Genomic DNA, 13,473 nt, shown 5'->3' on the forward strand with positions numbered 1-13,473 from the left:
ATACTAAATCTATATACAGTTGTAGTGGTTCACAATTTAAAATGGTGATGGAACAGAAATCTGACAAGAGTTTACCTCCATTCATGGCATCTATTCTGATCTTCAGCTGTTGTCCTGTCAGCAAGCTCTTAATCGCACCAAAGTCAAAAATCCCTCGCAGCATGTTCAGATAGATCTCAACAGAGTCTACAATCTCAACTGAAGAACGAACATTTTATGCCCAGGTAAACCATAGTTACTATATGATAGAAGCATAGAAAAAACTAGAGTAAATTATGCACTGAATATGTTCATACTAAACACCTCTGAAGGGCTTGAACTTGTTCTCCAAATCAAAGTCATGACGGCCGAGGCGGGACAGGTCGATGTGAAGGTCAGGGCAGATAGCGTATTCCTCTAGTGTGCGACTCACCTGATGGATTCTCTCCATCACTGTGTCTGGAGACGGACCTGCAAACAGAGGAATAATTGAGCACTTTCAACAAAATCTTACAGGTTTTCATCTTATAAAAAAATTGGTAGTGACATGTTGCTGGGTAAAGAAAAAAAAAAGCCAATAAGTCGGCCTTAGATACTTTCTGTAATCTCAGTTGTGCTGATATGCAGTACAACGGCACTGCAATTATGCTGCTGCTTTTAAATAACAGTTATATAAACAAGAATTTAATATAGAGTAATTCACATTGCAGATAGGTACATCACCCTGACCTCGATTTAATGTGTGCATTTTCATCTGGAAGATAATTTTTTTTAGAGTGTTTGCTCCTCTCCAATATGTCTTTTAAGACTTTTCCTCACAAAAGTCCAAAAAAAAATTCAACAGATGTCTTTGAGACGTTTATGATTTACAGTTGATTTACAGTAGAATGTATGTAAATCTGGCCTTATCAAGATGTTTATTAGATTCTTATATGCAGAAATTATAATGCGATGCTTCCAGATCTTCAACAGATCTTCAACAGCCAATGAAAAAACTTCCATAATAATATAAAGCAGCATCAACCATTGTGTGTCGTAAACTGGTCTTAAACATCGTAAAATCAAACAAGTGGTGTGACACAACAACTTGATCACACAGGAAGTTGGCATGCTGTTTCCGAAAGTTCCGGTACCCTAGGATCAGCGACAAGTATGCCGACTCACTGATACATGACATTTCATTAATTAATGACGAGCGTGATTCAGAGGTTGCACTTTTCCCCCTAACATTTCATTCTTACTCCACTAATGTTTAGGTTTGTGTTTGGGTTGGGGGGTAGAGTTCATAAAATATACATTCCTCTTCACTCTATTACATGCTGTACAGCTGAAAGAAACTCGCTTCACAACTAGGTTTTGTCGACATCTCCTGGACATAAATGGAGCTCACATGGCCCTACAACACTTACTGCTTTAGCCACTGGGGGCACTGTTTTGAATCTCGGTTAGAATATACCGATATTTGTTAAAGAAAAGTTGACCTACTCTTTCTGATTTCACTGTGAGATTAGGCTGATACAAACAGTGAAAAAAATCCAGTGCTGTTATAATATAAATCAGCACTCTTAGACTGTTTGTCCAATCCAATTAGAGGACCAAAATAACTGTTGTATAAATCCACCGTACAGTATATAAAGGTCTATATAAGTCTGAAACACATCAAAAACAACCAGGATAAGGTAAGATCCTGTTACAGGATGTGCAACATGGCTGCACCTGGGGCTTCATTGTGTTTTGTATCCTGTGTAAACAGTTCTTCATGACAGCTTCCACAAAGGTGATGCTAAGCTAAGGGGTCATGTGTTCATTGGCATGACTATTTGCTTAAAGGGTAATGTGATTGATTGCATTATCATTCTAAAGGGGATTGCCTAGGGTGCATGCAGTGTGTTCCTGAGTTTTGTAACAATGTTCTAACCTCCATTAGCGACATTGAATTTGATCCCAAAGTCTCCTCCTGGGCCTCCTGGACTGTGGCTCGCAGTGAGGATTATCCCACCAATGGCTTTTATCTTCCTGATGATGCAGGACACAGCTGGAGTCGACAAGATCCCGTTGTGTCCTATGACCAGACGTCCAATCTGAAATGGAAGTTTTGTGGTTTCCTTGGAATGAGAACACTTTTTATTCATTTATTGAGAATCAGAAAAGTCCATTTGATCTGCTATGCAGAAACATTTGGAAAACATTTTGGCTCACTGATACTTATAGCTTTAATGTTTTTAACATGTCTTTGAAGTTACTACCTGAATCACTACATGACGATAAAATGAACCAGGCCATGTGGCACGGTCAGTGCTGGGAAGTAATGGATCACATGTAATCTGGAAAATGTATTCAGACTACAAAAAGCAATTACTTGTAATTAGATTAAATTACATTTTAAAATACTCATAATTAGATCGCAGTTGCTTACTTACATATTAATTAATTCCTCCAATTCATCATTCTAAATTAGCCTACAGCTTATATACATTTCGTAAATCATCAAGTGTTTTCAAATAGAGCACAACAGTAATTGCCCACTTGTTCAGCCATCTGGGTTCCGGAAGTATTTTCCCCATTCATTTCTTCCATAGACTTTTAATTAAATCCTTCATGAAAGAGTTGTGAGCCATGAACCAAACCAACAAGCTCAGAGGTGAATAACAACATCACAACCTTTGTTTTGAGGCAAAGAATTATTTAAAAATCTGAAATAAAGACAAAGGTGCAAGGCTGTGTACTTACCGTCTTTACTGAGGACATGGACTATAAATCTACAAAGCATTGCGATTGATGTAATTTAATAAAAAACTATGGGAATATATAAAACAATTTTTTTTAGTTTGTTGATTTTAAGTATCGAAACAATATATTTTACATTTATAGCAAAATATCCCCATATGTACAAATATACGAGTAGTTTAAGGGAAAAGGGAGACAGACTCGCTCCGAGCCACATTTCATGGGTTTCGTTGGCCTTGGTTCTCTGATTGGTGGATCTTTCTCTGCTGTACCATGGGTAATGTAGTTGTTTCCCATGAATTCCGCCATCAAACATAATTTGTAAACAATGTTGAAATAACACAGGCAAATGGCTTTAACTGAAGCATATACCATCTATGAAAAACCTCATAGCTCACGGTCTTAAAAGGTTTATAAGTTATCATTGAAATCAATTAGCCTACGGGACAAATGAATGGGATATTTACTTCCAGAAGCAGACTGATGCACTCTATTGTGATGGAACTGCATACACAGACCTGATACTAGCCACCAGCCATAATTGCACTGAAGATGGAGCAGTAATCCACAAATAAATACTGAACTGATTGCATTAGTGCAGTAAAGGTCGTTTTCTTTTCACAAATTGCTTTTGTACTCGGCTTAAAAAATGCATTAATGCGCTTTTGCTGATTTACAAACATAACTGGTCTGATCTGTTACCACACATGGATGGTGTTTGTAGTGCCAAAATTGCCGGAGTAAGAACAAAGTGCCTATTTTCTATCACTGGAATAGCGAGTAAAGCACACACAAAAAATAATATTAATTCATATATTTTGATCCATTAAGTAAGTTTTCTTTTATGCATTTAAGCAACATTATTTCAAAATGGTACAAGTTTATTCCAACGCATGTGACATCAAATAAACGAGATTTAGGCCAGATGTAATCCAAAATAAATCAGATTAGATTACTTTAAAATGTAATCCAAGAGGATACATTATTGACTACTATTTTAGTCATGTAATTTTTAATCAGTATCAGATTACATTTCAGAAATAATCGACCCAGCACTAGGGACGGTTGATAATATTCAACATCAAAGCACATTAATGCAACAATGTGTCAGATTCTGTCAATCTTCATTTACCCTTATGTCCCAAACTTGTATGAAATTGTTTTGTCCATGGAATACAAAAGGAGATATTTTACAGAAAGTCTGTGCTGCTCTTTTCTATATATAAACAGTAAACAGCGACCAGTGGCTATCAAACACCAAAAAGAACAATACATGTACCATACAATTAGTCCATATGACTTGTGCAATTTATTTTAAGTATTATGAAGCCATATGATAGCTTTGGAAAAGGGCAGCTTGGACATTCTGCAAAATATCTCATTTTGTGTTCTATGGAAGGAAGAATGTGAAATGTGTTTTGAACAAATGACAGTAAATAAATGACAGAATTTGCATTTTCGGGTGGACTATCCCTTTAAATTCAAAAAGACAATGAACTTTGTTGTTACTTCAACATTAAGACCTTTCAAAAAACATTTCAGTTATAGCATAAGCAGCTATAAAAGTGTACAGATTTATCCTCCAGATTCAGATGCACTTAGCTTGCAGACCTTGGCCTGTCATGCCAGGGTTATAATAGAATTGTTGCACCTTTGGTGCGCTTTAAATCTGCAACCTTCAGAGGCACCAATCACAGCTAACAGCTATCGTTACATACCCGATCAACAACTATATCTGCCTGGTAGCTCATTCTGTCAGAAGTGACAATCTGACTCACTCAGGAATAAAAAAGAAGCCTAGACTATAAAGGGCTACAATTCAACATCGACCTGACATACAATCCCAGCTGCCATAAATCAGAACCCTCTTTTTCAAGTTTATCTAATTGTTGATCATTTCAAGATTCTGATTATAGACAGATGCTTCTTGTTCCGGTGTTTCGACTCTAGAGCTCACAAGGCAGTTGAGCACAGCAGCCTGGACATCTCAGCAACTTTGTGGCTCATTAAGCTTTACAAGATCAGCCACTTTCTATTAATAGTCAGTTATTTGGCATCTCTCACTCAAGCATTTATAATGATGACCAAGTGCACTATTCCTCAAGGCGTTTGCCATCACTGTTATGTTAGACTAGTACTCTAAATAATCAAATAGCTCATTCGATTGATGCATTGCTTAGTTTGCTGCTTGCAGCCTCTGTACATGCATTTCTCAGATGAAGCTCAGGGAGTCTGAACTGTATTCCTAGCAAACTTTGAGCAGCTTATCCATATAAGGTGCTGTTTTTGGATCCACACACTGCTGTGGAAAACACAGCCTCAGTGTATCATGTCTCTGAGAGCTACTGAGTTTATATGAAAGAGTTTGTCACAAATACAGAAAGATAGAATGAGAGAAAGAGAAGTCATTTGTGGAAGAATACAAATGTGGCTGTAAAGTACTAACATATCTATAACCAAGGAATTTACAGTATTGAAAACAATAAATTAAGGCTAAACACTCAATGTACTAAGGTTATTTAAAGATAAATAAAACATGCTATAAATGTTGATGAGACACAGTGTTGATGAAAGGTAGCTTGTCTTGAAGTCATATGCCCTGAGGTCAAAAGAAGGGAAACATAGGCTATGCAGGAAGAGGGTGGAGGGGAGGGATGGCACATCAGATAAGATATGATACATTTAGTTCTAAACTTTCTCTCATTATGCATTGAGTGTGAAGATTGTCTGGTTTTCCAAAAAACTGTTAGGCTATGTATGGGCTATATTGGCCTCCCTGAGATATGATTAAAAGCCAGATATAAAAGTGTGTGTCTCATCCTTCATGACCCCCCTTATTAAATAATGCCTACTGCACTATAAACCCATGTACTATTATATTGAGTCTGAACAATCTACAACAACTATTATAAGTAATATTATAACTAGTGCCTTTGAGAAATAACTACAATTAATAGACACTGAAATGTTGCATGTAAATTATGTACTCAATCCATAGATGCAACATGCAAAGACACGAATAATAATAATACAATTAATAATAATAATAATAATACAATTAATAATTATTATTATAATAATAATAACACAATAAATAATAACAATACACTTAATAATAATACAATAAAAATAATAATAACAATAATACAATTAATAATAATAATAATAATAATAACAATAATACAATAAATAATAACAATACACTTAATAATAATAATAATAATAATAACAATAATACAATTAATAATATTAATACAATTAATAATAATAATAATAATAATAGATTATAAAGATCAGAACATTTATTACCAAAAATTAATAATTACAAAATGTTTAAATAAGTAAACTGAACTCAGACACTCTTGGGATTTGTATATTGACGAAACTGTGATGTAAATACAATTATAAACCCTTACCCCGTTGGCAGCTGCCATCTGCACGATAACTTCAGTTGCTGCCCGGCTGAAGTATCTTCCATCGCTGCCTACAACCATCGTGCATCCCTGACGGTCCCTCAAGTCGATGGAGGAAAGGACACTTTGGATGTAATTTTGAAGATAGTTCTTTTTACTCTCAAAAACAGCTGTCTTCTTTCTCAGGCCGTTTGTCCCTGGTCTCTGGTCATCGAAAGGGGACGTTTGGATAGTCAAAATGGGTATAGGGTTAGTCTCCATGGTCTTCTGGGACGCGCCTTCTTATTCTTAAAATATTTTTACAATGAAGTTGTCAACAATTGTGGAAACAAAAACTGAGGAACGATACGATTTATTCGAAATTTCTTCAAAAGCAATCCGGCGTTGGAGTCTCTTTTCCCAGAGGAACTGAGGCAGCAGCGGGTAAGGTGCGCCACAGCGCAGTGCGCTTCTGCCAACGAGTGGATTATTTAAGACGCGTCCAGTGACGCTTCTTTGGAAAAGTATTTTGCGACAGCTGTCTTCTCATCCCACCGGGAAGGACTGTTACAAAAACACAAAATATACTAACTAAAAGTATTTAAAAGACAAAGAAATGTTTCTAGATAAGTGTTATTCTCACAGCTCACCAACACTCTTTTCCCGAGCTATCCGCACAATTGCTTGCCAAAAAGACAGGGAGGGTACAAAACTCAATCAGCTAACGCTCTGGCCAAAAATAGCCCATGATGTGGGGGTGCGAATAGCAACAGTGTGCTGAGGTGTAATCGGACGCCTTATACTGTCTGTGGCACACTGGCAAAGGTGCAGGAGGGTATAGCAACTGTCTAACCCAACTTCACCTGGTGCCACTAGATAAAATCCCACACAGCGCTTCTAGCTTTGTGTGTGTGTGTGTGTGTGTGTGTGTGTGTGTGTGTGTCTATAAGAAACAGCATAAAATATGGAACTGTCCAAATTCGGACGAGATAAATGACAAAGTAGAAACATTTTAACGTCAACAAACATAATTTGTCATGATGATGTATTTTCCATATTACACTTTTACGCCGTAAAAATACAATATTTTACTGATTTTATAATTCTATAAAGTGGTAGGCAAACTTGATTTTAAGTAAATCGCAAGTCCAATCAAGCACATGCATCTCCGCAGGTCTGCAGTATTTTAAGGAAAAATATGACACAGATTTCATGAGCACCTGTCTCCCTCTTCTGGACATACAAATAATAGATGTCTAACCATAACAGTGGCTAAGTCAAAGACATTATGCTATGTAAAAGAAAGAAGTCTTACAACATAGTGTTGCTAGAGTGTTGGAATACAATTTGACACTAAATGTCGCATTCAAATTATAAAATGCAATTAAAGGAATAGTCTGGGTTCAGTATGAGTTAAGCTCAGTCGACAGCATTTGTGGCATAATGTTATCACACAAATCTGAGGTATTTACAATAGAGGTGAATGGGGGCCAATCTGTAAACATTAAAATACTTTCTGTTTTAAAAATATAGCCACAAGACATAAACAATATTTGTGTTAACATGACTTTAGTGTAATAAACTTTCTTATTACCTTTTCTGTGTACAGTTAAAGCCAATTTTACAACTTCGTTGCCATGACATTGCATGTCAACAAACCCTAAAATCAGCATTTTAACAACTTTACAGCTCAAATAATACATACATTTTAACAGAAGAATGAAGGAATGCTTTTATAAAATTATATTTTATAGGGTTCATATTTCTCCATAAATTGGCTCCATTCACTTCCATTGAAAGTGCCTCACTGTAACTGATTTTTGCTTTTTTTTTTTAAGTAAAGGAGAGATGAGTCGAAATAATTTTTTGTGGTCCAACATTATGCCACAAATGCTGTTGATTGAGCTTAACTTGTATTGAACCCACAATAGTCCTTTTAAAAAATGCTAATAAGCTTTTAAAATCCCCTTTCAACACAGTTTAATCCGACTAATATGTCAAATGTTGTTTGCCACAAGTTAATCAATAAAATAAAATAAAAGGGATATAAAATATTAAGGGCTTTGGGTCAAATAATGTAAATGTAAATTTGAATGTAGCCTGTACATTCAAAAATTATTCCTGGCAAATGTATAGATTTAAACAAATGGTATAATTTAGATTTAGGCTTTGCAAATATACACTTTGCATTAAATTTAGTTCAATAAGTGCCAAAGCAAGTGTAGATGCTATTTACCAAACCTATCGTTTCAAACTTGTTGTTTTAAAATCCTCATTGTTGTTTATCCTCATTAATGTGAAAATGTAAATATTACCCTATTCAATTTAATGGCAATTCATCGTGCAACTGAAATGCCTAAATCTTAAAAACAGGTTGAAATACTTTTGTGTTTTGAGTGTATGCAAGTAATCGTGCATTTCACTAATACACATGCCAAGTAGTAGAAACTTGTGCTACACTAAATGATCCTAAATTCTTAAAGAAGGCAAAGAATGCAAAAACATATTAAAACTTGACAATGATACTTTATTTTAAACAGACATTTCACATGATTTCAGACAGCTTCTCGGACAAATATATTACCATTTATTTATTTACACTACAACTTTAAGAGCAATTTGCAATGGCAGATTTGTTTTGTACAAAATATGATTTGATCTATGTAATATACTTGATACAAGAAGAATTAGGTTTTGACATTTTTCCAGTCACAGTCTACAGCAGTTCAAGAATGAGGATACACCATTTGTAGTGTGTCTGTGAAAGGAACAGAATTTAGCAATGCAGTCCTTGGCACTGGTGGTAACCCACTGGGAGTAACACAAGATGTTGGCCTTGGAAATACACAACTGAAGTCAGCTGTGGTGAGTTGATGGGGAAAGTTTTTGTTTGGAGAGACTGTTGATTTGGACATGATACTGTCGATGGTGAAAGAACATTTCTGGGTTTTAGGTTGGGATCTTTGCGGAATTTCTGCATGTTCGTGGACCTTAATGTTGAGAGTCTGATAGTGAAAATATGGAGGTGGCACCATGACAGCATCCGGCATTGGCAAATATCCAGCAGGATTAGTATGAGCTGGCACGGGCGCAGGAACACAGTAAGGTCTCCCATATGGTCGATAACTTAACGTTGGGTGGTAAAGCACCAGGCCATCTTTGGTGAACTCCGGGTGATTTCTTTTGAATCTTTTTCTCCTGCGCAGAAAACTGCCATTGTCAAACATGTCCTCGGATGCGGGGTCCAGGGACCAATAGTTCCCTTTCCCCGGGTTACCGGGCTGTCTCGGGATCTTGATGAAACAGTCGTTTAGTGACAAGTTGTGTCTGATGGAGTTCTGCCAAGCGGGGAACTTTTCCTTGTAGTACGGAAACTTGTTGCTGATGAAGTCGCAGATGCCGCTCAGAGTCAATTTCTTCACGGGGCTCTGCAGGATGGCCATGGTTATGAGAGCGATGTAGGAATACGGGGGTTTGACCGCAGAGTTTTGCTTTGGGCCAGACGCTGTGGAGGCCTCCGCGGACTCCGAATGGTCCATGTCCGAAGAGACCACCTCCGTTGTGTCAATGCAAGGCATGAAATATTCTCTGTCACTATCACTGTGGTCCCCTCCGACGATGTCTATTTCATCCTCCTCCGAAGAGACGTGGACTGGCTGTTCTTCTTCGTAATCATTGGAGAGGGTCATGGCTGTAGACCCCCAAATGTGGAAGACAAGACTTGTGGTTGTTAGTAGCAGGTGTGGTTGGTTTGCAGGACTCATGGAAATGAGTCTGGAAATGAGGGCTATTTATAAGGGCCACAAGCACTCTTTGGTCGGACCAATAGGAGTGAAGTGTCACCACAGGGACTCTGGACAATTAGGAAGGTGTGGGAATCTTTGACCTGCTTTAAACGATATCAAATGAGATGCACTCGAGCATGGTGCATGCTGATACGAACAGCATGTTAAGCAAAGTTAAGCATGTTTTCTATGATTAAAACAATATTTTTATCTTACTTTTGCCAGGTGTTTTTTTTTTTTTGTCAAATATTATGGCGCAATAAAATGTTAATTATTAATAAATTAATTATATTTTCCACCGACCTGATCGTTTGTCAAAATCTATCTATCTATCATTCATTAAAAAGTAAATAATAACATTTGTATTATTGTAATAATTATCATATTGTTGTTGTTATTGAAGAGAAGTATAATTGTTAGACATGAATATATTAACTTAGGGTAAATACTAATAACTTCAATTAATTAAAATAAAATACGTATATAATATATATATATATATATATATATATATATATATATAAAACATTTGTGCCATTATTTTAATAAGAGGCCTAATACAAAATTATTTTCAGCCCTGAAAATCACCTATAGCCTACTATTATAAATGGTGGTAAAACAGTATAGGCTATATGCTACTATTATAAATTATGGTAAGATAGTATATAGGCTATAGGCTACTATTATAAATGATGGTAAGATAGTATATAGGCTATAGGCTACTATTATAAATGATGGTAAGATAGTATATAGGCTATAGGCTACTATTATAAATGATGGTAAGACAGTATATAGGCTATAAGCTACTATTATAAATGATGGTAAGATAGTATATAGGCTATAGGCTACTATTATAAATGATGGTAAGATTGTAGGCTATATGCTACTATTATAAATGATGGTAAGATAGTATATAGGCTATAGGCTACTATTATAAATGATGGTAAGATAGTATATAGGCTATAGGCTACTATTATAAATGATGGTAAGATAGTATATAGGCTATAGGCTACTATTATAAATAATGGTAAGATAGTATATATGCTACTATTATAAATGATGGTAAGATAGTATATAGGCTACTATTATAAATGATGGTAAGATAGTATATAGGCTATATGCTACTATTATAAATGATGGTAAGATAGTATATAGGCTATATGCTACTATTATAAATGATGGTAAGATAGTATATAGGCTATATGCTACTATTATAAATGATGGAAAGATAGTATATAGGCTATATGCTACTATTATAAATGATGGAAAGATAGTATATAGGCTATATGCTACTATTATAAATGATGGTAAGATAGTATATAGGCTATATGCTACTATTATAAATGATGGTAAGATAGTATATAGGCTATATGCTACTATTATAAATGATGGTAAGATAGTATATAGGCTATATGCTACTATTATAAATGATGGTAAGATAGTATATATGCTACTATTATAAATGATGGTAAGATAGTATATAGGCTACTATTATAAATGATGGTAAGATAGTATATAGGCTACTATTTTAAATGATGGTAAGATAGTATATAGGCTACTATTATAAATGATGGTAAGATAGTATATAGGCTATATGCTACTATTATAAATGATGGTAAGATAGTATATAGGCTATATGCTACTATTATAAATGATGGTAAGATAGTATATATGCTACTATTATAAATGATGGTAAGATAGTATATAGGCTAGCTATTATAAATGATGGTAAGATAGTATATAGGCTATATGCTACTATTATAAATGATGGTAAGATAGTATATAGGCTATATGCTACTATTATAAATGATGGTAAGATAGTATATAGGCTATATGCTACTATTATAAATGATGGAAAGATAGTATATAGGCTATATGCTACTATTATAAATGATGGTAAGATAGTGTATAGGCTATATGTTACTATTATAAATGATGGTAAGATAGTATATAGGCTACTATTATAAATGATGGTAAGATAGTATATATGCTACTATTATAAATGATGGTAAGATAGTATATAGGCTACTATTTTAAATGATGGTAAGATAGTATATAGGCTATATGCTACTATTATAAATGATGGTAAGATAGTATATAGGCTATATGCTACTATTATAAATGATGGTAAGATAGTATATATGCTACTATTATAAATTATGGTAAGATAGTATATAGGCTACTATTATAAATGATGGTAAGATAGTATATAGGCTATATGCTACTATTATAAATGATGGTAAGATAGTATATAGGCTATATGCTACTATTATAAATGATGGTAAGATAGTATATAGGCTATATGCTACTATTATAAATGATGGAAAGATAGTATATAGGCTATATGCTACTATTATAAATGATGGTAAGATAGTATATAGGCTATAGGCTACTATTTTAAATGATGGTAAGATAGTATATAGGCTATATGCTACTATTATAAATGATGGTAAGATAGTATATAGGCTATATGCTACTATTATAATTGGTGGTAAGATAGTATATAGGCTATATGCTACTATTATAAATGGTGGTAAGATAGTATATAGGCTACTATTGTAAATGGTGGTAAGATAGTATATAGGCTATAGGCTACTATTATAAATGATGGTAAGATAGTGTATAGGCTACTATTATAAATGGTGGTAAGATAGTATATAGGCTATATGCTACTATTATAAATGGTGGTAAGATAGTATATAGGCTATAGGCTACTATTATAAATGATGGTAATATAGTATATAGGCTATATGCTACTATTATAAATGATGGTAAGATAGTATATAGGCTACTATTATAAATGGTGGTAAGATAGTATATAGGCTATATGCTACTATTATAAATGGTGGTAAGATAATATATAGGCTATAGGCTACTATTATAAATGATGGTAAGATAGTATATAGGCTATATGCTACTATTATAAATGATGGTAAGATAGTATATAGGCTATAGGCTACTATTATAAATGATGGTAAGATATTATATAGGCAATATGCTACTATTAAAAATGATGGTAAGATAGTATATAGGCAATATGCTACTATTATAAATGATGGTAAGATAGTATATAGGCTATATGCTACTATTATAAATGATGGTAAGATAGTATATAGGCTACAGGCTACTATTATAAATAGTGGTAAGATAGTATAGGCTATATGCTACTATTATAAATAGTGGTAAGATAGTATATAGGCTAGCTACTATTATAAATGGTGGTAAGATCAGTATATAGGCTATAGGCTACTATTATAAATGGTGCTAAGATCGTATATAGGCTACTATTATAAATAGTGGTAAGATAGTATATAGGCTATAGGCTTGTAATAGTGGTAAGATAGTATATATGCTACCATTAAAAAAGATGGTAAGATAGTATAGATGCTACTATATAAGACTGATATAAGATAGTATATCCTACTATCTTATATAAATTATGGGCTTTAAATTTAAGGACAAAACTATTTTCTGAAGTCTATACATGTTGATCGTTACGCTGACGAGATCAACGGCAGTTTCAACAACAGTTTAACCTATTGAATTCCTTACAGCCTCGTTTTCATTCTCGTTAAAAACTCAAATAAGGC

General features: G+C 34.3%; 2 protein-coding genes across 3 annotated transcripts in view; both read right to left on the reverse strand.

Annotated features, from left to right (window-relative positions):
* LOC127621481 (phosphoglucomutase-like protein 5) overlaps positions 1-6,841 on the reverse strand; it is a 242,965-nt gene extending 236,124 nt beyond the window's left edge. Inside the window, exons 1-5 of one of the 2 annotated variants that reach the window (XM_052095110.1) lie at positions 6,749-6,841; positions 6,123-6,662; positions 1,898-2,060; positions 304-450; positions 76-198 (exon numbers count right to left, since the gene is read on the reverse strand). In XM_052095110.1, the coding sequence (XP_051951070.1) occupies positions 76-198; positions 304-450; positions 1,898-2,060; positions 6,123-6,380 (691 nt within the window). In that variant the 5' untranslated portion in view covers positions 6,381-6,662; positions 6,749-6,841. Of the gene's footprint in view, positions 1-75; positions 199-303; positions 451-1,897; positions 2,061-6,122 lie in introns of both variants that reach the window. The other variant, XR_007967860.1, reaches the window with a different exon arrangement.
* Positions 6,842-8,525: 1,684 nt separating this feature from the next.
* On the reverse strand, positions 8,526-10,138 carry LOC127621484 (forkhead box protein D5-like). The gene has a single exon (XM_052095115.1). It carries the CDS (start codon positions 9,860-9,862, stop codon positions 8,825-8,827), a length of 1,038 nt encoding a protein of 345 aa, XP_051951075.1. The 5' UTR covers positions 9,863-10,138; the 3' UTR covers positions 8,526-8,824.
* Between the last annotated feature and the right edge of the window lie 3,335 nt (positions 10,139-13,473).

Source organism: Xyrauchen texanus, chromosome 27 (genome assembly GCF_025860055.1).
Source record: "Xyrauchen texanus isolate HMW12.3.18 chromosome 27, RBS_HiC_50CHRs, whole genome shotgun sequence".
Taxonomy (NCBI): domain Eukaryota; kingdom Metazoa; phylum Chordata; class Actinopteri; order Cypriniformes; family Catostomidae; genus Xyrauchen; species Xyrauchen texanus.